This window comes from Grammomys surdaster, unplaced genomic scaffold, assembly GCF_004785775.1.
Source record: "Grammomys surdaster isolate TR1022 unplaced genomic scaffold, NIH_TR_1.0 196, whole genome shotgun sequence".
Classification (NCBI taxonomy): Eukaryota; Metazoa; Chordata; class Mammalia; order Rodentia; family Muridae; genus Grammomys; species Grammomys surdaster.
Window position 1 is genome coordinate 192057 of NW_021604641.1, and position 24704 is coordinate 216760.

At 34.1% G+C, this 24704-nt stretch overlaps 1 protein-coding gene across 3 annotated transcripts in view; it reads left to right on the forward strand.

The window, feature by feature from the left end:
* Kcnt2 (potassium sodium-activated channel subfamily T member 2) overlaps positions 1–24704 on the forward strand; it is a 345424-nt gene that overhangs the window by 86133 nt on the left and 234587 nt on the right. For all 3 annotated transcript variants that reach the window (XM_028769952.1, XM_028769953.1, XM_028769954.1), the window contains exons 2-4: positions 12639–12718; positions 15242–15341; positions 23492–23540. In XM_028769952.1, the coding sequence (XP_028625785.1) occupies positions 12639–12718; positions 15242–15341; positions 23492–23540 (229 nt within the window). The remainder of the gene's footprint in view (positions 1–12638; positions 12719–15241; positions 15342–23491; positions 23541–24704) is intronic.

Sequence of the window (24704 nt, forward strand, 5' to 3'; positions counted from 1 at the left end):
GTAAAAGAAGAGTTGCCTGGAAGAGCATATGGGTGTATTTGACATCAGCTTATATAAGAAGAAACTTTCAGAAATGAAAACCAGGAATCTAGTTACGTTTGAATGTGTTGGCTTGAAAATGTCCACTAGAGAGCCAAGTAGAAAAACTGAGTAGGCAGTTGAATACATAAAATGGGAGGAGGGACTGCGCTGGAAATAAACTGTGCAATCCGGGGTATATCTGGGGAATACATTCTGAGTTTAACTATAAAAGGGAATTTATTTTTAGTAATAGAAGAGAAAGGATCAGCCCAGGATACTCAAGAACAACCCAGAGGGTTTGAAAATGCCATGAAAATGGGGGCATTTTTCAAGTCAAGTAATGAGTGTAGTTTGAAGAGAAAGACATGATCTTTCGTGCCTATTGTTACTAAGACAAACAAGGGAGAAGGTGCAGCTCAGCATTCTCTTTATGGTAAGTACAAGTCAATGTGATCACTGTGACTTCAGTAGAGATAGATGAACCCATCAGAAACACTAATTTAAGGGGAATTAGTCAGTGTATTCCTGATAATACATGGCTAACAAATGCTAGGGACGGAGTTGTGCGCCCTTCCCAAACCACATGCTGAATTCCAACCTCTTGTACATCAAACTGTGACTAAATACAGATTCATTCCTTTAAAAAGTGATGAAATTAAAATACTGTTATAATCCAGTATTATGAGAAGAATAAATTAAAACCAATGGAAGAAGTCAGTGTACCATCTCTGTGGTTTTGCTTCTTTCCTTGCTATGACTTTGGACAGGGCATTTGGCATCTCTGTGTCAGGATGGCCCTAGTGTTGCATAGCTGGAGAAAATAGCTCCCCTGTAGCATTGTTTTTTTTGACGTAATCCTGTCTTGTCCTACCCTGTTCTATCTGGCTGTGTCTTAAAAGTGTCTCATAAAAAGTCATGATTCAAAGTGTGTATGTGTATGTGTGTGTGTTTGTGTGTATCTGTGTGTCTCTCTGTGTGTTTCTGTGTGTGTGTGTGTTTCTGTGGTGTTTATTCAATTTATTCAACTGTTTTAGTTGTTTCTTTTTAGAGGCTGTGATAGAATCATAAGATCTGTTTGGTAAAACAGGTTTCTTTTGTTTATATGTTCTTAGTTCAGTCAAAACCTATGGTTTGCTTTTTGCTAGATCTGCTTCATTTTGATCATGGCCATACTGAAGAAAATAGATCTTCAGCACATTTCTCTCTGAACTTATTATATTTTCTTTTTTCTTCTTCCTTTCTTCCTGTTCTGTTCTGTTCCATTCCGTACCGTTCTGTTCCGTTCTGCTCTGTTCTGTTTCTGTCTTGGTCTTAATCCGTTAAATATCCTTGACTTTATATACAATGTATTATAAATCTTCCTCGTTGAATTCTCTAGAAGCAAATCTCATACACACTGTGAGTTATAGGTTATCCTACGAAAGTGTGACCAGCCAGCCCAGCTATTTGCAGCTGAAGTGAGTCTAGAGTACCTGACAATCACTGTTTGTCCCACTAATCTATATATATATCTGTATATAAATCTTATCTGATAAATTCTACAAATACCCTTTGAAGTAAGATAATGAATCTTATAATCTATTTCAATATGTTTTGTAATTATAAAACATGAGAACACTAAACTCTAAGTATTAGACCTCCAGAGAGCACCAGGCACTTACTAAATAAGCTGGACGCAGAGTTACTTAATTGTGAGGATGCCTGACAGTATTTGGAACTGACTTGGTCTTCTGCAAGAGCAGTGTACACTTAACCCTGAAGCCATTACTCTAGTCCCACTTTTTCTTCTTTAAACCTTGTATTTTGTAAATCAGGAAATATCCTGTTCATGCCTTTTTCTATCAGTCATACTTGGTGAACCATTATTGTTTGGTTTACTACCAAATTCCGCTGGATCCTGGAAGATTTGGTTTATGAGCTTGTATGGAAGTTTGTTTTATGAAGTGCTCTGTAGTGCTACCTTATCCTTTATTTTTTTTTTAAGTATTAGAAATGCTTATTTGTTAAAAAATGGGTAAAGTGAAAGAAAACAAGTCTAAGTTTGAGCTAATATTGGGACAAGATCACAGGTTAAACAAAAATAAAAAATAGACAAGCACACAACAAAACAAGATATCACAAGATATGAATTCACAGCATCATTGAACCCTTCCTTGAACCTAGCAACTTCCAGTTAACTAAGGGTTAGAGTTCAGAGCTAATGGAGCTTGCCAATCCAGTGATATTTTAAAAGGAAAGGAGATGCTTCATGTAGGCAATGAGAAAGGCAACTTCTGGGAAAAACAAATTAAGGGGTTCTCTTATACAGGAAAAAGACAATACCAGATGTCTCTATATCTGGGCCTGTACAGAGAGAGAAATATAAGGAACAGGCAGAAAAGCATCAGGAAGAAAGAAAAGTCAACTTCAGAGAATTATATTAGGAAGTAATTTTGAAATAAATTTCTTCAGTTTCTGAAATGCAATACTGTGAAAACATTCCAACAAAGGGACTACACGGAGCAAGTATCTGACCTCATCTCTAACCTCAGAATGAGACATCACAGAGTTATCTAACTTCCAGCTTTTAAAAGGCTACAAATCCTATGGGGCCTTGCTACACAGAAAAGCCCATCAGTTGCAGAAGCCTGAGACAGTTAGGGATCCAGTACTGCACACTCCTTATTGTACTGCTCAGTAATGCCACATGCACCGATGGACTCATGGGGACTTTTTGGATCAGTGTCTTTCCCACACTCATAGCAATGAAGTTGATGACCCATCCCAGGAATAGTTCAATGTAAGCACATACATTTGTTTACCTTAAACCTTAGCTTTGAAGGCCCCTGGTACCTCCATAGAGTCCTCCTCCCACTCCTTGTATACAGAAGCATACTCTTGTATGATGTTGCATTAGATGACTGGGCTATTCTCAAACTTGGCTGACACAATGGTACTGATGTTACCCACAATGTTTTGGTTGTTGCTTTGCTCTTGTTCTTTCTAGCTTCCACAACGATGCTCACATGGTGCAGCCTCTTGTGGCCAGCTGCTATGGCATCTTTCATGGCAATATTATTCTCTGTGTACACAGAGACTTTTCATGAATATACAGTATTCAAGAAATCTAGTTACATCTAAAAGCACAGAATTTTTCTTATAGGAAGTTCAAGTTGGTGGCATACGGTATTCACTATTCTGTGAATGGTCTCATTTATTTCATTCAATAATTTTATAATTTATTAACAGCCAAATTATACATACATACATATAGATAGATACATATGGACACTCTAGCAATCATATTCTTTAGAATGAGATACATGTGAGTCTGAGTTCCTGCAATATCTTCCTTGGATTTCCTCCCAGATATCATTGCTATGCTATTTTTTCTTTCTCTTATTTAAAAATAAATACAGTTTAGCAGATGTGAATATTTCCTAGAGTAATTTATTTGATTTTAAGTACTTTTGATCTTTATTAAACTAGGGAGTTGATGTTCGCTGTTAAAACTTGCATCCTTTCTTCAGCATCATGTGACAAAATGCCTCTCTTTTTGTCACACACAGCCACAAGCATTCATTTCTATGCTAACTTCCCATAGTATGATTGTGGTACCACTTCTCCATTTCCATGTCTGGATATTTATGTCTATTTGTCTTTTTACTATCAACTAGTGCCTGTTAGAGCATCATGTTCTCACACTAAATCACTGTGTTGAGGTTTCCCTCTGGCACATTACTAGGATTCAAATGGTTAGATAGTAAGTATTAGTTGACACCAGGTTGTTTGCAGAAATGATTTCACTAACATATTCTTCATTGACAGGTAACAAGATCTCTTTATTTGGCTTGTGTGTATGTGTTTGTGTGTTGGTATGTTCATGTGTGTAAAATGAAGTGCCCCCCAAATGCCACATTATATTAATATTCCACAAAGGTAGTGAATGAATAGAGCTTTGTAAATGTGGAGAGTTGGAAAGGTCGCAGACCATAGCCAAAATGATCTTGGACTCGCTTTCATCCCCTAAAGACCCATTCATTGTCTACCTCTGTGTCTGTCTGACCTAACACCTTTCAACTGTCAGGTAAAACTTATGGAATTGTTTCTCAAACAGATCACAAATATTTCCCTACCCACAAACTAGTAATATCATTTGGTAACATCTAAAGCTTATAGAAGAACTTCTCTGAATTCCTGGATAGTGCCTATCTGTAGTCTCTACCAATACATTTAATGAATGCAATGATTTATCGCTTTAATTATGTGCCTAATTTATCACACTTAACTGCTTTCACTGTGCAACATTCTTTCAGGCAACTTGAGTCTGTGTTCACAGGACATTGTTCACTCTCGTTTGGCTAAGAATAAGCTATCTTCCTCCCTTGGAGATGAGAGCTATATTTTCTGTTGAGGCTTATTTACTTCAGCTCCATATGGATAGATACTTCCTTACTTCATTAAAATAGTCTTGCTTGCATTTCTTCCTCAATTTTCCACCCATTTAGTTCCTTCTCTGGGAATGGACATTATATATTTTTTTCCTTGTGCTTATTCTTTTTAATTATTTATTAAAATTATTTACATATTCTTATTTTTAACTACTAGCTATTTTTCTCTTTCTAAACACATTTATATGTAGAAAATGTTTAAAATAGAAGAAACCCCCATCGTGAAACTACCAGATAGAAAATTAACTCCCAATAAAATGGAGTTTTAGAGCAACAAATGTCTAACTGGCCACAAAACAGAAATATCACCACTGGCACTTTGAAGCCCATTTTAGAAGATGTTTTCAATCCAAGTCATTGTGTCCTCCCCTGTGGCCACTAGGCAACGAAGGCAGGACAAAATCCTGGCATCTCTGTCTTTTTATGTTTTCTTTTCTTTTTAACTTTTTTTGTGAAGTTTGTTCATCTTTTGTCATACTTTAAATCCTGCCTTTGAGTTAAACAGTTTTTCCTTAATTTTTGAGATTATAATATGTTTACCTCATTTCTATCTTCTCTTGCCTAAGTACAACCTGCTCAGTCTGTATACCATTAATTGTCTGCATATTTTCAGGGCTGACCATTTGGTTCTGGATAAGCAATGATGTATTCTTCCCTAGGGAAGACTATGTCTCCCATTCTCAATCTTCCTTAGTTTCCTGTAGTTGTTTGTGTAAGACTGATGTCTCATGGGACTTCTATGTTCACGTTAACATGCTTATCATTGCTGTCTTTGTTTAGCTTATGCTTAGTCAGATATGATGGTAAGATTTTGTGGGTTCGTAGCTTTTGTTATCATGTTTGGTCTCTTCCCTTTGCTGACATCCAAGATTGAGTCACTGGATTAAATCTTTACTCTTGAGTTGTCTATAGGCATAGCAACTCTTTATTCTATAAGCACAGCTATCTATGAAGTTGAGCTGCACTGTGGAACAGAGAAAGTCATCTGAAAACCTTGATTCCCCAAACAATAAGGCATTTTTTGGGGGATACCTACCAGGGCCTGAGCCAGAACAGTATTTAAGGGGACTATGCCCAGACCACAGCTGATTATTTATATTTGCTTCATGATCCTTGATCTAATTCTTCTTGTATTTTTAAACCTAAAGCTCTTTTCAGACTAAAGGTGACTTGGGGCCATTGGACCTCAAGTTCCTCCAGCCAGTACTGTAGACACATTGAATAAGTATCTCTTTACTTTTCACCAATCTTCTTAATTGACATAATGAGTGCACGTGGCTGAGCTAAGCCTGCTTAGGCAGCTGGAGCCTGGGCTGTTATCCTAAACTCCAGTTATAGTCTGGGAAATGGCATTTATTTATTTATTTATTTATTTATTTATTTATTCATCTATTTATTTACTTGTATTCACTTGCATATTTGCTTATTTCCTTTTTTGTATAAATGTTATTTTAATCACCGAATCTGTATTTTTCTATGAACATCACAGAGAAAACATACAACAAAATTTTACTGTAAATTTCTTACACTGGGAGGAAGAACAGCACACTCCACAGTGAAGAAAATGTGTTGTTCACATCCATGTTATATACCTGTATGAGGCCCAGGGTTTTTTGCAGCTGATCAGTATCTTGAGAGTATCTTGGACAAGATCAAATTAACTATTGATAATCCATAGAAATCTGTATTGCAGTCTAAGTTAGGAATTATGTGACTATCCATTCTTTTATCTCCTCATACTTTTGATCATGGAGAATGAGGAATCATGATGTTTTATGATTTAAGATTTACAAACTATATCTTAGGACCTACTTCTAAATTCTCCACCTTTTGTTTTTCCTGTTAAATCAAGTCAAACTGAAGTTTTTAAAATGTACTTACTTTGATTAAAATGGAGAAGTCCAGAATATAAGTCCATCAAATGAAGTCTTCAGATAGTGACATGTCAAACAGAAATCTTGTCTGATTGCTTTATGATGTTTTTGCTATGGACATTACCCACTTAAATACCTTCACGTAATTCAAGAAATTTCAGTACTTTCAAGTGTTGCCTACCAGGCACTGATGTTAAAGTCAAGTGGAGCTCTTGGTCTCTCATCAAGCCATGTCTATATAAGAAATCATTTACTGACTAGCAGTTCAGGTTTTCTTTCTTTAACACAACACCTCACGATATTGAAATCCACATAAATCGATTTGACTGAATGATTTATCTACTTCAGAACAAAGCAAAAGCGGTAGATATTTAATATAAACTGTTCCTTGAATTTAAACTTTTATCTTTTCCTTCAAGAGCAGTTATGTGTTAAGATATTTACTTCTGATTCAGCATGGTAAAACCAAGGTTAGCCACTGCTGAAACAAAGATGATGAATATTTGACAACAATACACAGTGCACTGGGTACAATGGTTTAGATACAGACTTTGGATGCACATGAATTGTGGGGTGCAATTCTTCCCTTAGCCTTCATCTGAGCATCTTTTCCCAGCATCCTTTGCTGATTTTGGTTTACCTCTTCTTATAAAGACGCCAGTCATACTAAATTGAGAGTCTTTTCTAGTCCAGAATTGTTTTACCCTAGTTTGACCAACTATATCTGCAAAACTTCTACTCCAAAATAAGCCCACCTTTAAAGTACTGGGAGAAGGGTGATCAATTTACCCTTTTTGGCAGTGGCACCACAATTTAATTCAGAAACATTTTTGTAGAAAGAATAGAAGTAAGTATATGTTGAGTTAATTATTTAAAATCGGCCACTGGTCAATCCGGCTATCTAAGCTGCAGTGACTCTCCCTAGCTCAGCCGCCATGTTTCTTGGCCAGAGGCCATGTGACCGCTGCAGCTGGAAATGGCGAGACAGAAACACCAGCCCTGCCACCCATGAGACATCAGCGTGGGAGATGGCTCTGCCAATCTTCCACGCTGTCTCCGCAAGGCTGGGCATTGCCCAGACCATCCTGCCATCCACACAGGCCCAATAGGAAAATGAAACTCTAATGCTTAAATTATCCAAAAGCTTATATATTTTGTAATGATCAGTAACAAGATGCCCATACACTCAGAAGTGTAACCCAATACCCAACCTAGATATACCAACTACCTTTGAGTGCTTCAGACACACGAACATCTGCCTCCATGTTCCCCTCTCACTCGTTCCTCTCTCCTAGCTCTTCCTCTTCCTTCTCTCTTCCTCTTCTTACTCCTCCCACCTTAGCTCCTCCTACAAGTATAGACTACTGAAGTCTATTTGAAAGGTGACGTTTTCATAAGCATAAACTGAATTTAGTGTTTTCTGTGATGAGCAGAAAGAGAACATTGTGCTACATTGAGATATTGCACATTTATTTCTTATCAGATAGAGACCAGGTGTGGTGTTACATTAGTTCAAAAACAAAAGAACCCACACCAATGGAAAGTTCTTAGAATAGATAGCTGCCCTGGGAGTTATGTATATCATCGTGACATCCATGTATTAACTTTGTGTACAAAATCCATTTTAAGTGAGTTGACACTGGGGCTAAAATGTATCTACAGAGCCTGTCTTTTACAACCTAAAGGTCCAGAGAGTAGTCCCAAGGTATTTGTTTGCCAGGAGTATGATAATGAAGATATTATTTATGGACTATACACCAATATTGTGTGATCAGCAGCAGAATGTCAAGGAAGTAGCATCAGATAGACACAGGCAGAATCCTCTTTGATTCTGACATTTATCTGACCTGAGATGTGCAGAAATGTATCTTATTTGGTATTCAGAATAGATTTCAAGGCATCATTATTGAAAGCACCAAAATGCTATTTATTTTTTCTGTATATGGAAATGTAGTCTGTTATTTCTCTAAATGTTGTAAACATTTGGTTTCCTCCTTTTTTTGCCTAAGTGATATTTGAAGAGATCTTCAATAATAATACTTTCTGTAGATGAAGTTACATCTTCTGACAAATTTCTTCATTTCCTTTTTCTTTTTACCACATGAATTTAGTATTGACTTTTGCTTATTTTGTTTTTTTTTGAGCATAGTAGCATATAAGTCTTATCCAAATTAATTTTGTAAAAAATGATGTTTCATAAAAACTATGTAATTAAACTGAATGTTGTTTGTTGCCACTCTACTACAAATCAGTTAGATTACTACCACTAGTAATAAGGATATTTACTTGATGAAAATTTTGTTTACAAGGCTTTATATTTTTTTTAAAAAAGAAAGCAGCAAAATAATGTTTCTGCATTGATATCCTGGTTCAAAATTACTTTTTGTATTTTAATGTCAGACCCACTTTAAAGTTATTAAATATGAATATAAGGATGGAAGCAGGAAATGTACAGTTTCACAAGCACTGGAAGGCGTTTTACACTAAATTCAAGTACCACAGCTGTAGAATAATAGAAAGAAAAACAAGTGCTAAATTAACACAGGGCATTAGCATTAAGGAAGACATACAATCCCTCTGTTCCCCCAGCTCTGCAGTAATTCCAAATTTTTGGAATATAGAAACTACAGAAGAATTTGTATTTGAACCTACTACATTATTTTAAAGAAGATAACCAAAACAATAATAATGATAATACATACATAAAGACATTTCCAAAACCATAACTTCAGCACACACCGAAGCAAAACCAAATTTCTCTGATAGACAAGATGATTGCGCACAGAGATATTAGAATAGTAATGAATAAGATAATTCACCCAGTAAACCAGTCTAAAGGAATGCAACAATATGCCATAAGTTTGAATAGATGTAATTTTAATAACAATCAATATCCATCCACTTCTAATATAACTTTTGATAGAATTTGAGTATTGATTCCAAGTCCTGTAGGGTCATCAGTAGAATTACTGGAAAGGCAGTGGGAGCTGACACTTATATGCAATGCATATCAAAATTATTTGACTTAATTTTACACAAAAGTAATTATCAAGCTAATAACTACAAAACCAGAAAATAGAAAGTGTAGAGAATATTTCCACATGAAAATATTTTTGGGTAAACACCCAAATAATAAACATAATGTGATAAAATATATATGAGAGTTGAACACAATTGTTAGTTACCATAAATATATCTATTCAAATAAAACAGTGCACCTCATCAGCTAACATAAAATGTTCCAATAGAAGGCCACCTAATAAAGATTGTCATGTGTAAGGCTAAATGTGGGAAAAAACTAGTAGAAATTTTTTCTTTGATATGGGCTTGTAATAAAAATGACATTTTGAGAAATGATGTGTGCTGATTTGCCCTTGTGCATTATTTAAAACATCATTTTCTAAGGAAATTAAATTCAGATAAGCAAGTTAGTGGGAAGGTCAAAAGAGAGATAGGCTCTCAGACAAAGAGAGGAAGGAAGGAAGGGAGGGGGACAAACAGGGAGGGAAAGGAGTGGGTGGAATGCTAGCAGTCAGAAGAAATAGGCAGGAGAGAAGGCAACCTTATGCCAGGAAAAGGAATTACTTTATCATTTTTATAATTAGCTATGTTCATGAAATATGTTGAAATGGTCATTTCTGAATTTTACTTAATCCAGAGTCTCTAGAACTGTAAATATATGGGGAAATTCCAAAGGTTTATCCTAACTCTACATTCCTTTGACCTTGAAGTAGTTGTCATGTGATTAATAAAGAAAACTTTACTGTGTTTTATGTGTTTTTCTCTTCTTTTTTCACTTTGTTCTTTCTTCCTCCTCCCTTTTTTAGTTCTTTTTCCTTTTCTTCCATCTTCTTTTCCTCTTCTACTTCTCTTCCTCTCCTGCCAGCCTCACTCATTCTATACAGGAATAGAGAACATATTTCTTATCTCACTCTACAAGTGTTTTATATTTTTCCCTGTATCTAAGTCAACAAATTCAAATCATTACTTTCTTTTTTTAAATTATCATCAACCTTAAAACCCGTTTGTATATGTTTATATTTCAATATTGAACATGTTTTACAATATAATATTAGCCCCCTAAGGTCAATAGATTAATTAAGAGGTTTGTTTCACGTAATTTCATAATTGGATAGAAATTAGCAAGTCACACAATGAACAACTCACTAATATGCCAAACAGTCTGTAGTAAGAAAAGGACTCTGAATGGATGGCAAGCTGTCATTTCATCTTTAGAATATTTACATATGTTAAAGAACTTTTTATTACACAATGCTATCTATTTCTGATTTAGTAATTCTGATTGATACCTCTCCTCTAGAATTAGCTCTGTTCAGAGTTATGTCTGGTAATAACTTGTATTATTTAAAAGATATTTATTTAGACGATTTTGACTGCCTTATTCTTTAAGGATTATCATTTTGTGACTTTTAACTCTCAATAGATGGGAAACCTCCATGTGTAGCATAAATTTTCTCAGGTGTCATGCTTCCCATACTCCTGATTAATTGTTTATATGATCTCATTTTATTTTTGTTTTGTTTTGTTTTTTAAAAATGTGCCTCAGCTCATACTCATATCAGTCTCCAGCTACTATTTGAAGAATGGATGGACCTTCTTATAAATTTGATAATTCTAGGAAGTAAATCAAAATGGCCTTTCCTAAATTACTTGCATAATAGCCATGTGTCCTCTCAAATTTTGTTTTGTATCCATAACAAATTTTAACTATTTAAGCTCAGTATCCGTGTTACAGTTCCTTTGTTTCACTTGAGCTGACTTTTCATTTGATCAAGGAAGGAAACAGAGCCAATGAGGGCTTTGAAGACATAAACTGGGCTTTGTGCCTGCTTGCCTTGCATGCACTTTTGTGAGAGTATAATTCTGTTGGGAATTGACCATGCACATGGGCCTACAGACACCATGAGCTTCCAAAAGCATTACAATTTTTATGACCATTTTAGAGAAATATCAAGTAACTATAAACTGGATTTTGACTCCGAATCTCTATGTGAAAGGTGAAGAAAAAGATAACAGTAAATACTTAAAAACTGTTGATAGAAATAATATCAAATAGGAGAGAAAAATTAGGGAATATTGAGAGATTTTCAAGTTATATAAAGTTTTGTTTGTCATGAATAAAATCCTTTTATTGAGCAGAGTTTGGACTTTTTAAAAGTACTTCTGAGCCCTAAATAAACAGAATAGCAAGTTTGTGGAATTGTCTAGCAGTGCAGTACTATTTGTAAAACATAGCATAATATGTCACTTATTTTCTGCTCCCTGATCTTTTCCCCCACATATATCTTTTATAACAAAACAACAAAATGAGCTGATAGATATATTAAGATCATGCAGATTATATATTCAACTGTTTGTGATGTTAGAATAGTCTTGAGAAAATTTTGATCATGGAAGCACTGAAATTCTGGCTTATCTGGTTTTTGGAATCTAAACATATAATGAGTGTATGTGAAACTGAGACAAGTGTTAACTGTTGACAAGTGACTCTGCACAGGAAGACATTTCCAATTTATTATCCCAAAATTGTAATTACATTCTAGAACATGAGGGACAGTAGTGAGCATGCCGATACATGAAGTAGAATGCCACTTTTCTCTCAGTAGTGAAACAATAGGTAGAAAGGTGGTGCTCTCTCAATGGTTGTCTTTATTTCAGGGTAGATTAAGTATGAAGTCTTAGTACCTCACTGGGGTTGCTTCTTAATAATCTGCAACTTTAACCTGCTGCTGCTGATCTAAACCCCTTTACTGATTTCTATATTTAAAAATGGGATGAAATATGTCAACAAGAAAGGAAGGTGTTAGGTAATATCTGTTTCAGGTAGGTTCTAGGTTGAGTAAAAAACTCGATTAAAAACTGATATTCAAGTCCTACCTCATGAGTTTTCATTAATTTAATTCCTTTTTAAAGTGGAAAAATAGTAGGGAAATGATTTTTTGTTGGATGGTTCATTTTTAATATACATTAATGATTAAAACTCCAATGTTTTTAAAATCACTTCTGTCTATTATAAATCACTAATTTAGATAATTATGTTAACTGTGCATGATATTTGAGTTGTCTTTGAGCTTAGAAAGCAGAGGCTTTTTTTTTTCCTGAAATAACACTACTGTATTTTAATCAACTCTCCTTTTTATGCTGTATAATTCACTCCAAACACAGCATGCATTAATTCAAATATTTTTATATTTTCATCTATCTGGAGAAGTGCAAAATCATTTTCTACTTACTTTGATAAAATAAAGATGCAGTTGACTTATACAAATTTGGTTTATTTTTCTGTTTTTAGGGTCCAAGTTGAATTCTACATGAACGAAAACACATTTAAAGAGAGATTAAAATTGTTTTTCATAAAAAACCAGCGATCAAGTAAGTTGCTCCCATGACTATTTGGCTCTTTGCGTAGAAATCTACCTCAAATTCCGGCTATGTAATATTTCACGACATCACTGTCCACATAACAGAATAAAATTCGGGGAATATTTTGTGGGTAATAAATGTAATACAAAGCAAAACAAAAAAACAAAACTGAAGATGCTACATCCAATTGTTTACGTGTCTCTTTAATATTTTAAGTCTCAAGATCTCATAAGAAGAAGAAAAGGCTTGTCTATCCTATTTGAGTTCTGAATTATATTAGAGAATGTCATTTAAGGAGAGGGCAAGTATAATTTCTGTACTCGGGATGACGAGGCAGAAGGAAGGGAAGGTCGAAGTCATGTAACCTTAAACATGGCATAATGCATGGGGTAGGGGCTCAGAAATCTTATATCTTAATGAGTAGCTATTGGCAGTTATTAGTTGCTAGGCATAGGGAAGTCAATTTGTTCAAATGTGTAGTCACTGAATAATGCTCATGTTCCAGCAAATAACCCTTGACCCATACTCAGGTTAGTGATCCCAATTAATCTCAGTGATTTTGAAAATGAAACAGGATATGAAGATAGGAAGAGATCTCATGGGAAAGCAGAAGTGGTTAATCAAGTGTGAGAGAGGGAATGGGAGGATAATTGGGGTGAAAATGAAGATGGTACATCATATGCATTCATAAAACAATATTTTTTAAAACATCATGGTCATCTCTGCTAACAAAGAGTTTGAGGATAGCTTGCACAACAGAACAATTCCCAAGCAATTCTGGATTATAAAGATTTGTCTTAAAAGCTTCCCCTAAACTATAACAATGACAACAATAACACTCATAATTTAATTGAGGGTTTTAAATGGGTATTGCTATCCCCAAGTAGACTTTACATTAGTAAGTATAAGGTAAATGTCAAGCTTAACATCCTAAAGATTCTTATTAAGAAATTGGGAACCACTGAAGACATAGAAAATACCATTGGAACCACTGCTGAATCCTGCTGATGTTGAAGTATGTGTGATACTTGCTGTGTTACACAATTCTACATGTTTTTTTAGACCATTTACAATAATATGATCATTTTTTTTCAAGATAAGAAACAGATAAATATGAACTCTACTGTCACAGAGTTGGGGCTGTGGATTTTAACACCTGGATCTGTTTGCATTACTATAAATTGAGTTGTTTGTAGCCTTCATAAAGTGAATCCTGGCTTGTGAGAGCACATCCATATACTGGATATAGGAAATACATCAGTATTTGGCCCATATAGGTGAGATATTCTTAGTGGTATTTTAGTTTCAGCATTAAAGTTGAGAAGATCAAGGCCTTCCTACCTGTATTTACAGGAAAGCCCCATCTGTAGATATTGCCTAAAAGGGGTTAAATCATCAGAATGATGATACTACAGTGTTAGGTCAAGCATTGAATACTCACTAAAAAGGAGACCCATATCTATGAAACTGAAAGCTATACGATTAAATAAGCCCTTTAAACCTTCTGGGATTTTGATTCACAGTGTTTTATTGTGATGTAGGAGATGAAATTGAAGCAGCATGTATCTCACAAAATCCTCAGTGCTTCAATATGGAAATTGAGAAATGATTGCACAATTAAAAAAATACTGTTAAAGAATGCTATAAATACACTCCACAAAAATAGACTAAAAAGGTGACACTTCATTCTAGATTTCATTAAGTAATAATTATTGAAAGGCCTTTCTCACCATTTTATGCAAAATACACAAAGCACATACCTCTGATTATAGGGATGGCAGTGTTCCTGTTAACCAATGTACTTGACCTTCTTCATTAGGTATCATGGTTCTCCTAACCATGCTCTAAGCATTTTGTTTGGTATATGCATGTTACTCTTAATTTTTTAAAAATTTAAGATTCCATTGACCCTTAAACTTGTTTTTTAAGAACTTCAATTTTCCCACTTCAGTATGAGAGAGATTATTTTCTATTTGTGTATTTATCAGTAAAAGCTATTATGACTTCTCATGGTAAATGATGACATAATTATTATATAACCTGTAATTATAGAGATGATATATGCCATAATATAAATATAATAGCAAAAGTATTACAGGTAATTATATAAACATGCTTTCTCTATAATCAAATCAACAAGGTGCTACAGAGTCATAGGATGTATTACAGACGATATGGGGACAGCTTGATTTTGAGCTAAAGTTATTCCCCAGATAATGATTAAAATATAGACAGACTTGAACCAACCTGGACATGATGTAAATTTTGTGGTTTTAGCTTTTAAAACCCAGATTTCTCATCTGTGGAATGCCCTCTGTCATTTGTGGCTCATGAATTCTATGACTTTCATATTTTATTTTGGGAGTTGTTATTAAAATTCAGCTACCAAGAACTTTAGCGAGTTTAGAAAATTGTAGCATGTGCTTTCTAAATACCTTTTATTTGCTAAACTGAAAGACAATATTTTGACAATCCTTTCTTATTTATGTACCACATTTAAATGAAACCTAACTTTTTGTTGTTTGCTTAAAGGTCTAAGAATCCGCCTATTCAACTTTTCCCTCAAATTGTTAAGCTGCTTATTGTACATTATCCGCGTGTTGCTTGAGAAACCTTCACAGGGAAACGAATGGTAAGGTTGCTCCCAGTGATCCCCACACCCGTTTCATTGTTTTTGAATTATTACAATTTGAAGATTGCTATAAGAATTCAATTTTGAAGGGTATAAGACATTTGTATGAACTGATAATGATATTGAAAAAATTCTTCCAAGTTTGGTGAGTATGTTATTAAATAAAGAGAACCTGAAATCTGTTACATGAGTGTGTAGTTGCTAGTCAAAATGTGAATATTAGCTGAAAATGGTCTCATCTCTCCACAGATTTGAATGTCTTCCTGTTACTGAATTAGATGTGCTTTACAGTATGCCAATCTCCTTAAACTTCTCATTACAACGAATTTATTACCTTTCTGTGGAAACTCTAAAGATTCTCTCAAGAAGATTTTAACTAATGCATACTTATTTAGTTAAAGTGATAGTAATTTTTGATGTATTTTACTTTTTTCATTTACAATCTTATTTTGCTTAATTTGTATTTCTACTAACTCACTGCCTTTCTATTAGACTCTCTCCTTTGCTAAAACAGTAGAGTCCTGAGTGTGTAATGACATTAAGGCATAATTTTGATCTCATTACAACACAGGACTCCTAGCTTACCTAGTAAGTTTATGATGATATTCAAAGGAAAAATTAAAATTGATGAATAATACCTGTTATTGATTTCTCTTGTGAAATTTTGCCTTAAGACAAAACAAAAGCACATATGTTAGAGAGAAAATGAGTTTATCATATGTATTCAAACACATTTGATAATGTAGCTTGTTTGGAAAGTGACTGTGATTTTGAGTTTATTTAAAGGTTTGGAGATTAGAATGAGGGTTAGTAAGTGAATGAGTGAAGTTTGGCTAGTATAGTAGTATGTGTTATTACTAATTTGAAATTGAATTATGATGACTCACTTTAGTGAATCCTTGGCTTTTGTGAATCATATTACTGTAAGTGAAATCAGCAAGAGGCTCACTGGAATATTCAGCAGTCTAAAGGAACGTCTGTCTATGTAAAAGCTGTTTGAGGGATCTTGCCGTTTTTCTAGTATTAGATTCATTTCATGGTATATATCATTTCATTCAATATATAGTTAATTTTAACATGCCATTTTTAAACAGAAGCAGTGGTTTGCTTCAAATTGCTAAGATCTTCATGACTAATCTGTTTTCCAGTGTTCCTTGGGGATATATATTCCAAGTGCGTTCTACACTCAGATTCTCCACTTGGCTGTCCAGAATGCGTCCTAGGTTGATCATATTCCAACCAGTTTGTGTATTGTCCTTCTCTTCCATAATGAAGAACAACATGCCCAGAATTCTGTTCCAGCCACAGCTTTCTCCATTGCAGGTGATAATGCAACGGAGCAGTGGCTCCAACTGAAGATCTGAGAGTTCCTCTTAACTCCCAGTGTTTTCTGTAACAGATACAAATCCCTGGGAACCTTTTGTCACTTGTACATTCAGCATCTATCCTGCTATCAATTGCTTTTCAATGCACCTCCATGATGCAGGCCTCAGGCCTTCATCAGTACTGCTGCAGTAGCCTGCTAGTCAGTCTTGCTAGTCAATGAATGCTCCCTATTGGTTTATTTATATATTATTATTATTATTATTATTATTATTATTATTAAATCTTTTTTTACAGTCCTGTCATTATCCCCTTCCTAGTCTGCCCTCTGACTGTTCCTCATCCCATTCCTCCTCCCTGTCTCCAAGAGGATGTCTCCACCCCACCCCCATCCCTACCCCACCAGATTTGCCAACTCCCTGGGGCCAAAAGTCTCTCATGGGTTAGGTGGATCTTCTCTCACTGAGGCCAGATCAGGCAGTTCTCTGCTTTATATGTGTTAGGGACCTCATTATCAGATAGTATATGCTGCCTGGTTGGTGGCTCAGTGTCTGAGAGATCTCAGGGGTCCAGGTTAGTTGAGATTGTTGGTCTTCCTATGGGGTCACCCTCCTTCTCAGCTTCCTCCAGCTTTCCCCTCATTCAATCACAGGGATTCCGGCTTCTGTCCATTGGTTGAGTGTATGTATCTGTCTGACTATTTGAGCTGCTTGTTGGGCCTCTCGGAGGGCTGCTATGCTAGGTTCCTGTTTGTAAACACACCATAGCATCGGTAATAGTGTCAGGCCTTGGGGCATGTGACATTGTGCCAGCAAATTGTAAAGCTAGTACCTATGCACCTGCTTTGAATGGCATCTGCCTAACTTAAATCCTGCTTCTCCTGTAGCTTCACCTCTGACAGCTCACCCTTTGCCTCTTTTCTTCAAACTCGATGACCTTGTGTCTACTATTAGACACAAGAGGTAATGCCTACCCACAGAGTCTTCTAGAAAAACTTGCTTGGTTTTCTCTAGTGTCTTTGTATCTTTTACTAATATTGAATGTATTTTCCTTGCTTGGTTTAATTTGGAGTTTTCTGTGAGTATTAGAAGAGATGTAGGTCATTGCCTGGATTCAATAGTCTGTCACAGTTAACAGTAATTATTTTTGAAATGAGTACATGAACAGACGTGTAAATGACATAGCTTGTATTCTAACTCTTGCTTATGCCACTTCAGGAGTTTCTTAGTCCAGCTGTGGTGGCTTTCGTAAAGTCTCTAGGACATTCTGTGCTCTACTTTATGTTGAATCCTCTTAGAAGTGGGTTTTCCCTATCTGACACAAAATATTCATCACTTTAAACTTTTCTTTGCAATCCTGAACCCTGCAGGATATTAGCTCTTCAGCTAATATTTATATATGAATACCATATATAAATATTACCAAGCATCGTGCCCTATAGCCCAGATCTATACAGGGTTGGGGGGGTGATCTTATGTGGATACTGTCTGTAAAACCTGTAGATATTTTTCATAGACATTCTATTGTTCTTAAATTTCCCATGATTTCTTTGTCTTATCTAGATGTTTGCTGTGATGAAGGGTTATGCTATTTTGTAGTTTTCCTGCTTGCCATAGGTCTTGGGAGATTCTGTTATTAAAATTATTCCTACCCATTTTATAGATGTTTTGGCAGTGAAGCATATCTAGAGATGTGAGTTAGACTGAGAAACTACATGTTTCAGTCCTTGTGTTTTTAAAAATGGGGATACCCATGAAAAGAAATCCTTCTATAAAATAATGAAGTTGCTTTTACAACTTGGTGATTTGTGAATAGAAGATATAATAGAAAGATCTGAAAATTCTTAAAGGATCTGTGAAGGATGCTTCTAAAGGAAAAAGCCATTGTGAATGATAGCAGAGTAAAATTATATTATTTGGAAACATTAAGAGAACAAAGTTTCCTACAATTAACTTCTGTATACTATTACTAAGAATATTCAGTCATAATTACAGAGGATATACATTTGAAAAACCAGATCACTGTAATTAAAAACCATAATAAACTAACTTAGGTCTCCATTTCAAGAACACTGTTTTGTTTAGTTCCATTGTCAGTGCAGTCTTGGTTAATGAAAAACAGAAGTGGCCTTTATGGGTACAGGCTCTATTTTAAAATAATGAGGCTAATTCAACAAAGAGATTTATTTAATTATAGTTTCTGACCTGATAAGGGTGCAGATATTTTGAGCTGCCTTGCTTTATTTTTAAGCATCTCTCCAGAATTAAGCTGATATGAAACAAGTACTGTATAGATGAATAGAAAGATAGAAAATTAATTTTACAGTGAATGTCTGACACCACAGATACTGAAAATTTTAATACATATGATGTGTAGTTAAAGATTTCATGGCTGTAGTACCAGAGATTTCTCTGGGTCATTTATAGGTAGATTGGACAAAGAGCCTTGCTTACTCACAGCCCATAGAAGATTTTATCTAATACAAACCTTTGTTTCGACTATTGAAAATGTGTAAGTGATTATCATTCCTATTATTACTACCATTTTAGTAGTATTAATATTATTAGTAATGATTTCATTAGTAGTTGTAGTACTAATAATGATTAAGACTAACTGGGTCAAATCTTTAATGTCTGTCATAAAATCTACCCTGGAATTGTGAGCAAAAAATAAACTGTTGCCCCCCTTAGTTTTGTTGGAGCCTCTGGAAGAGAAACTGAGGCACATATGAATATTCTTTGATTTTTGAAATTTTTAAATTTGTACTTAAAGTTGCTGCCTAGTATAACATGTGCTATGATTAGATTTTAAATATTACTGCTATTTAATATTAAAAGTTATTCACATGACAAATAGAATTATGACAATGTTTTTCAGTATTTGATCAAATATAGAAATGAATGTTATATTATAAATCTTTCTTTTTTCCCCATGAAGTTACTATATAGTTTTAGACAAGACCAATTATAACACAAAAATCTCAAGTTTTATGTATTTTTTTCAAGAAAAAGTCTAATAGTGATTTTCCTAATACATTGAAAACCTTTTGTTATATAAGAATACAACATACACACAGACACAGACACACACACACACATGTACACACACACACACACTATGGCATTATAGCTTAAATATAATACTTACATAAACACAAGACCCTTGTGCTTTTTATGTGCATTTTTGTGTGAATTCTTCAGGACTGTGTAGAGTGTCTGATTGGGGTGGCCTTTTGCATGACATGGGGAGGAAGGAAGAATATCACAGCAAGTGAAGGACACTGTCACAGCAAGTACACTAAAGCCTCTGGATGCTCATTTTTCAAAAGTAGGTTTATCATTGGCATGTTTCATTCTTGCTTGTCTGACTAGGAGTTAGGGCTCTTATGTCTAATATTTTCCAAGTTATGCTTCTGAAAATTATTTCTAGCATATAGACTAGAATCTGGTATGCCTCTATATTCTGATCAGTACTAAATTATGTATGCTCTAGCAATGTGGCCATAATACTATACCAAGTGCTTACTTTCTCTTATGTGTTGTTAGTTGGAGGAGTTTTTAATTCAGTGGCCTGGGTTAGGTATTGCATAGTGCATGTTTGTATTGATTAATAATTTTAAGAACTATGAAAGGTCCTTTGAGCTTATTTTATGGTCACGCTCAACATGGTTACCTGGTTACTCTAATTTGTACGTTCTTAATAAGACACTCCATGAAACTTAGTTTGGATGTCAATGGATCTTTGAGCTTTTATTTTTCTTCCTGTAAGAGAAGACTGTGTGAGGATGCTGTGGAAAGTCACTGTACTATATGCCATTAAGTTCTACATTTGACTGTTTCTCTCCCTACACTGTTTGATGTGACTAATCTTCTATTTTAATAATGTTTAGTACATGATCTTGAGCTACTTGCATAGTCAGATTAAGCATAAATTATGTGCATTTGTATTTTATCATTTTCTTTTGATTCATTTAAATTACTTATGATTCTAAAGAGTAAAATTGTTCCCTACTATTTGATGATGAGTTCGTGCAGATTTTCCCTAGATACATAGACATGTCATATATCCATGTATGTAATTAGCAATCGTTGTTCATTAGCGCGATCATGGTTACTTTTGGTAATGTTGATGAGGATCAAGATGTTTCCTTGTTGGGCTCTCAGACTTCAGTTACTTTTCTTTTATAAATAATACCATAGTAAATATTACTTGTATATTTTTATTGATTTTTCCTTCTTCTTTTGTTGCCAATAACATAAGCTTTGTCTGCCACTGTGGTATAGATATAAGTTCTTATTTCATTCCTTCTTTGTGTGGGAATTTGTTTAGGGATTTGTATATTCATAGCTTATTCTTGTTGTTCATGACAAACCCATATTTTTATATTTCACAGTTTTGTCACTAGCATTTTACAAGTTATTTATTGTTATTGATTTTATATTAAATTTGTAAAAAACCATTAATTTTGCTATTCATATTAGAGATTTATAGATTCTTTAAGTACATTATAAAACTTATGTGATATAGTACTTGTAAATCTTGTAAAAATAATATAAAAGTGTTAGGTTTAAACTGTCTATAGTCTTTTTCCATGGCTTTGCAAGATAAAATCATAGCCTAAAAAATCCCTTCATAGATATAACTATATCTTTTTCCATGATAATTATCAATTACTTTTGAAAAATCATTTAGTGTTTGTTTATTATTACCAAATGATTAAGATATATTTTGTTATCCATAATTTTTTAAGATACATCTTATTCCTAAATTTACTTTATTAGTTTCTATGTGATGTCTTGTCTACATGTACATCTGTGTACTACATATGTGCCTGGTTCTTTCAGAGGCTGAGAGAGAGATCAGATTTCTTGTAACTGTTACAGACAGTTGTGAGCTGCCAAGTGGTTGTTGGCATTAAAACAAGGTCCTCTGGAGCAGCCAGTGTTTTTAACCTCTGAGCGTTACTCCAACCTCAACACCTATCTTTTAAATAAACTGATAAAGTGCTAACATCTTCCTTTTCTCTCTCATATTTTTGTTTGTAGCTTGTTTCTCATGTTAGTAAAAACACAGAATGAATATTTTGGAAAGAATGGCAAACTAATAGCATTATCTTTGTCTTTTCTGACCCTATCTGCCATTCATACTGACTGACTAGACTATTGTGTGTGTGTGTACTCAGTGAGGTACTGGGTTTATAATAGGGAGTAAACCCAGGATAGTGTTTAATGTTATCAATTTCATAATTTGGGGGAAATAGCCATTAAGTAAATAAGTTTTTAAATAAATATGAAGTTTCAGTCATAATGAGTAGCAAGGGAAATGTGACACGTGGCAAAGCAGAAGAGATGATTGATCAAGGTTGATCAGGAAATGCTCAGATAGCTTCCTGAGAAGCAGGATTCTGAATAAAACTCAGATGAGGAAAGAACACCTGAAAGGGATGTGAGTAAGAATGGTATATGCCACACATAAAAACTGCCAAAGACTTCCATGTCAGAGGATCAGTCTTCTTATTTGAAAGATATAAATGATAGATGAACCTGATCCCATATTTATTACACTAAAAATTACTGCAATTCCAATTTAAAAATAAATATAGGAGATAAATTAATTGATTTTGGAAGATTTTAGAGTTAATAAGACCTTAAAGGGCCAATTTGAAAAATAAAACCTATAGCTTAGATGAAGGAGTCAGTGTGGTGAAGATTAAGGTGGATGAATTCTACATGTAGTTGGAAGCGAAGGTGGTGGTATTCGAGTGGTTTAGTGACTAATGAGTTAACTGTTTGAAAATGACGAGGAGCAGATGTCTGGACACAGACTCCAAGCCACTTCCTGGAATCTGTACTGGGAAAAGGATACCAACCTTTGAGAGGAAATCCTAGGTTTGGGTTGGAGTATTTCAAGATATTAATTAGCCAGATAGAGGAAGCATTGTGAAACTCTAGAACACTTAATAGTAGTGTTCAACAAAGACTTTCTATGGACATTTAACATTTTTAAAGTAAGCAAAAATGGAAAAGTTCTCTTATTCTGTATACTATACAAAGAAAATCCCAGCATTTAGAACCACATTTAATGCTTTATGAGATATCTCACTTTTCGTAACCACAAGAACTAGACAGTTTTATTTGTATTAAAGGGTTATTTTTATTTCATGGAAATTGGATTGCAACAACTTTCGTCTTTTCCTGAGTAGATTTTGTTTTTATGAATGACTCAAAGTTCAATCAATTATATGTTTAATTAGTGGTATGGTAACTCTGTTATTGTGGTCATTGTAGAGTTTAAACATGTTGCTAAAATCAGGGAGAATAACATTTGAAGAAGGTTCTTAAGGACAGTTATTTCACATTAGGACATAAAGCATAATCATATATAATAGCACATATTATATATACTATGTATAGTATATCTTTCATAATAGTATATATTGACCTCAGCCACCTTGATTTTTATGTGTTAATTTAAATGTTTTATAAAATTGCAAATGTGAAATATTAATGTACTATAAGCTTTTAGTTGTTGACTTTATGCTGATTATATTACCCATGTATATGTTCTTATAAATAATACCACAATAAATATTACATAGATAGATAGATAGATAGATAGATAGATAGATAGATAGATAGACAGATAGATCCAAATATAAATACTTTTAGAAATAACAATCTTTACATTTGTAGAAGAGCCATTAATGAATTTTTAGTGGAAAATGAAACAAAAATTTAGTAATATTCTTGTTCTACCATATCCTTCTAACTAATGGCTTATTTTATTTTTATTTTATTAAACTAAAGTTTTAATTTTTCTTTCCATAGGTCTCACATATTTTGGGTTAACCGAAGTCTACCTTTATGGGGTTTACAGGTTATGTACAAGTTTATTTATTCCTATATTTCATCATTCATTTATATTTCACATGAAAACACTATTGAGAAGTGTTCTGTTGATGTTCAAGTTGTGTTTCCGTTGTGTCAAAACTAAATGCACACCTTAGGCTAACGTCTTGACTTATTTCTTCTTGTTTTCCCACTCTACCTTTTGTGACTTTCCTTGCAGTCAGTATTAGACTTCTAAGAGTGTTAGAAGTTAAAAAACAAAAGCATAAAAAGCAACCAAATCAGTGTCCTAATGCTGCATGTTTCCCAAACTACTTCACTTTCGCTTATATTAATTGTTTATAGATTATTTTTTACTTTCTAATATTTATTTTTAAAAGATTTATTTATTTCATGTATGTAAGTACACTGTCACTCTCTTCAGACACACTAGAAGAGGGCATTGGATCACATTACATATGTTTGTGAGCCACCATGTAGTTGCTGGGAACTGAACTCAGGACCTCTGGAAGAGCAGTCAGTGCTCTTAATCACTGAGCCATCTCTCCAGGCCCCTGATAGCTCTTAAAACTGCAAATTAAATGGAAAATAGGATTACTAACATAAGAAGACATGGAGGTTGCAGGAAAAAAAATGATGATTCATTGCCTGTGTTCTATTTGTAGTACAGTGATATCAGGATCAGCAGTTTGATTGCTCTAAAATGGCATGCTGGTTCTTTCCACAATATTTATGATAGTGAATGATTTTGAAATGCAGTGTGATTATATATACAGATAAAAATTAATATGCACACTTCATTTTTAAAGTGAATTTAATTCTATCAGTGATTCTCAAACTGTGGGCCCTGAGCCCTATGTCAAACCTTTCTCTTCAAAAATATTTATGTTATGATTCATAACAGTAGCAAAAGTACAGTATTGAAGTAGAAAGAAAAATAATTTTATGGTTGGGCATCATCACAACATAATGACCTGTATTATGTAGAAGTGCAGCATTACTAAGAACCATTGATTTATATTGACATCGATTGCAATGTCAATTAGTATAGAAATAATTAGTAGCAAATACCTTCCCAAATATTAGAGGTTCATTGAAATATAGTCTTATAGTGTCCCTTGTAAGTCTTATATCATTATTTAATTAAAACTATAATAAATTAGCATTCTATAAATTTATACATTTGCTTTTA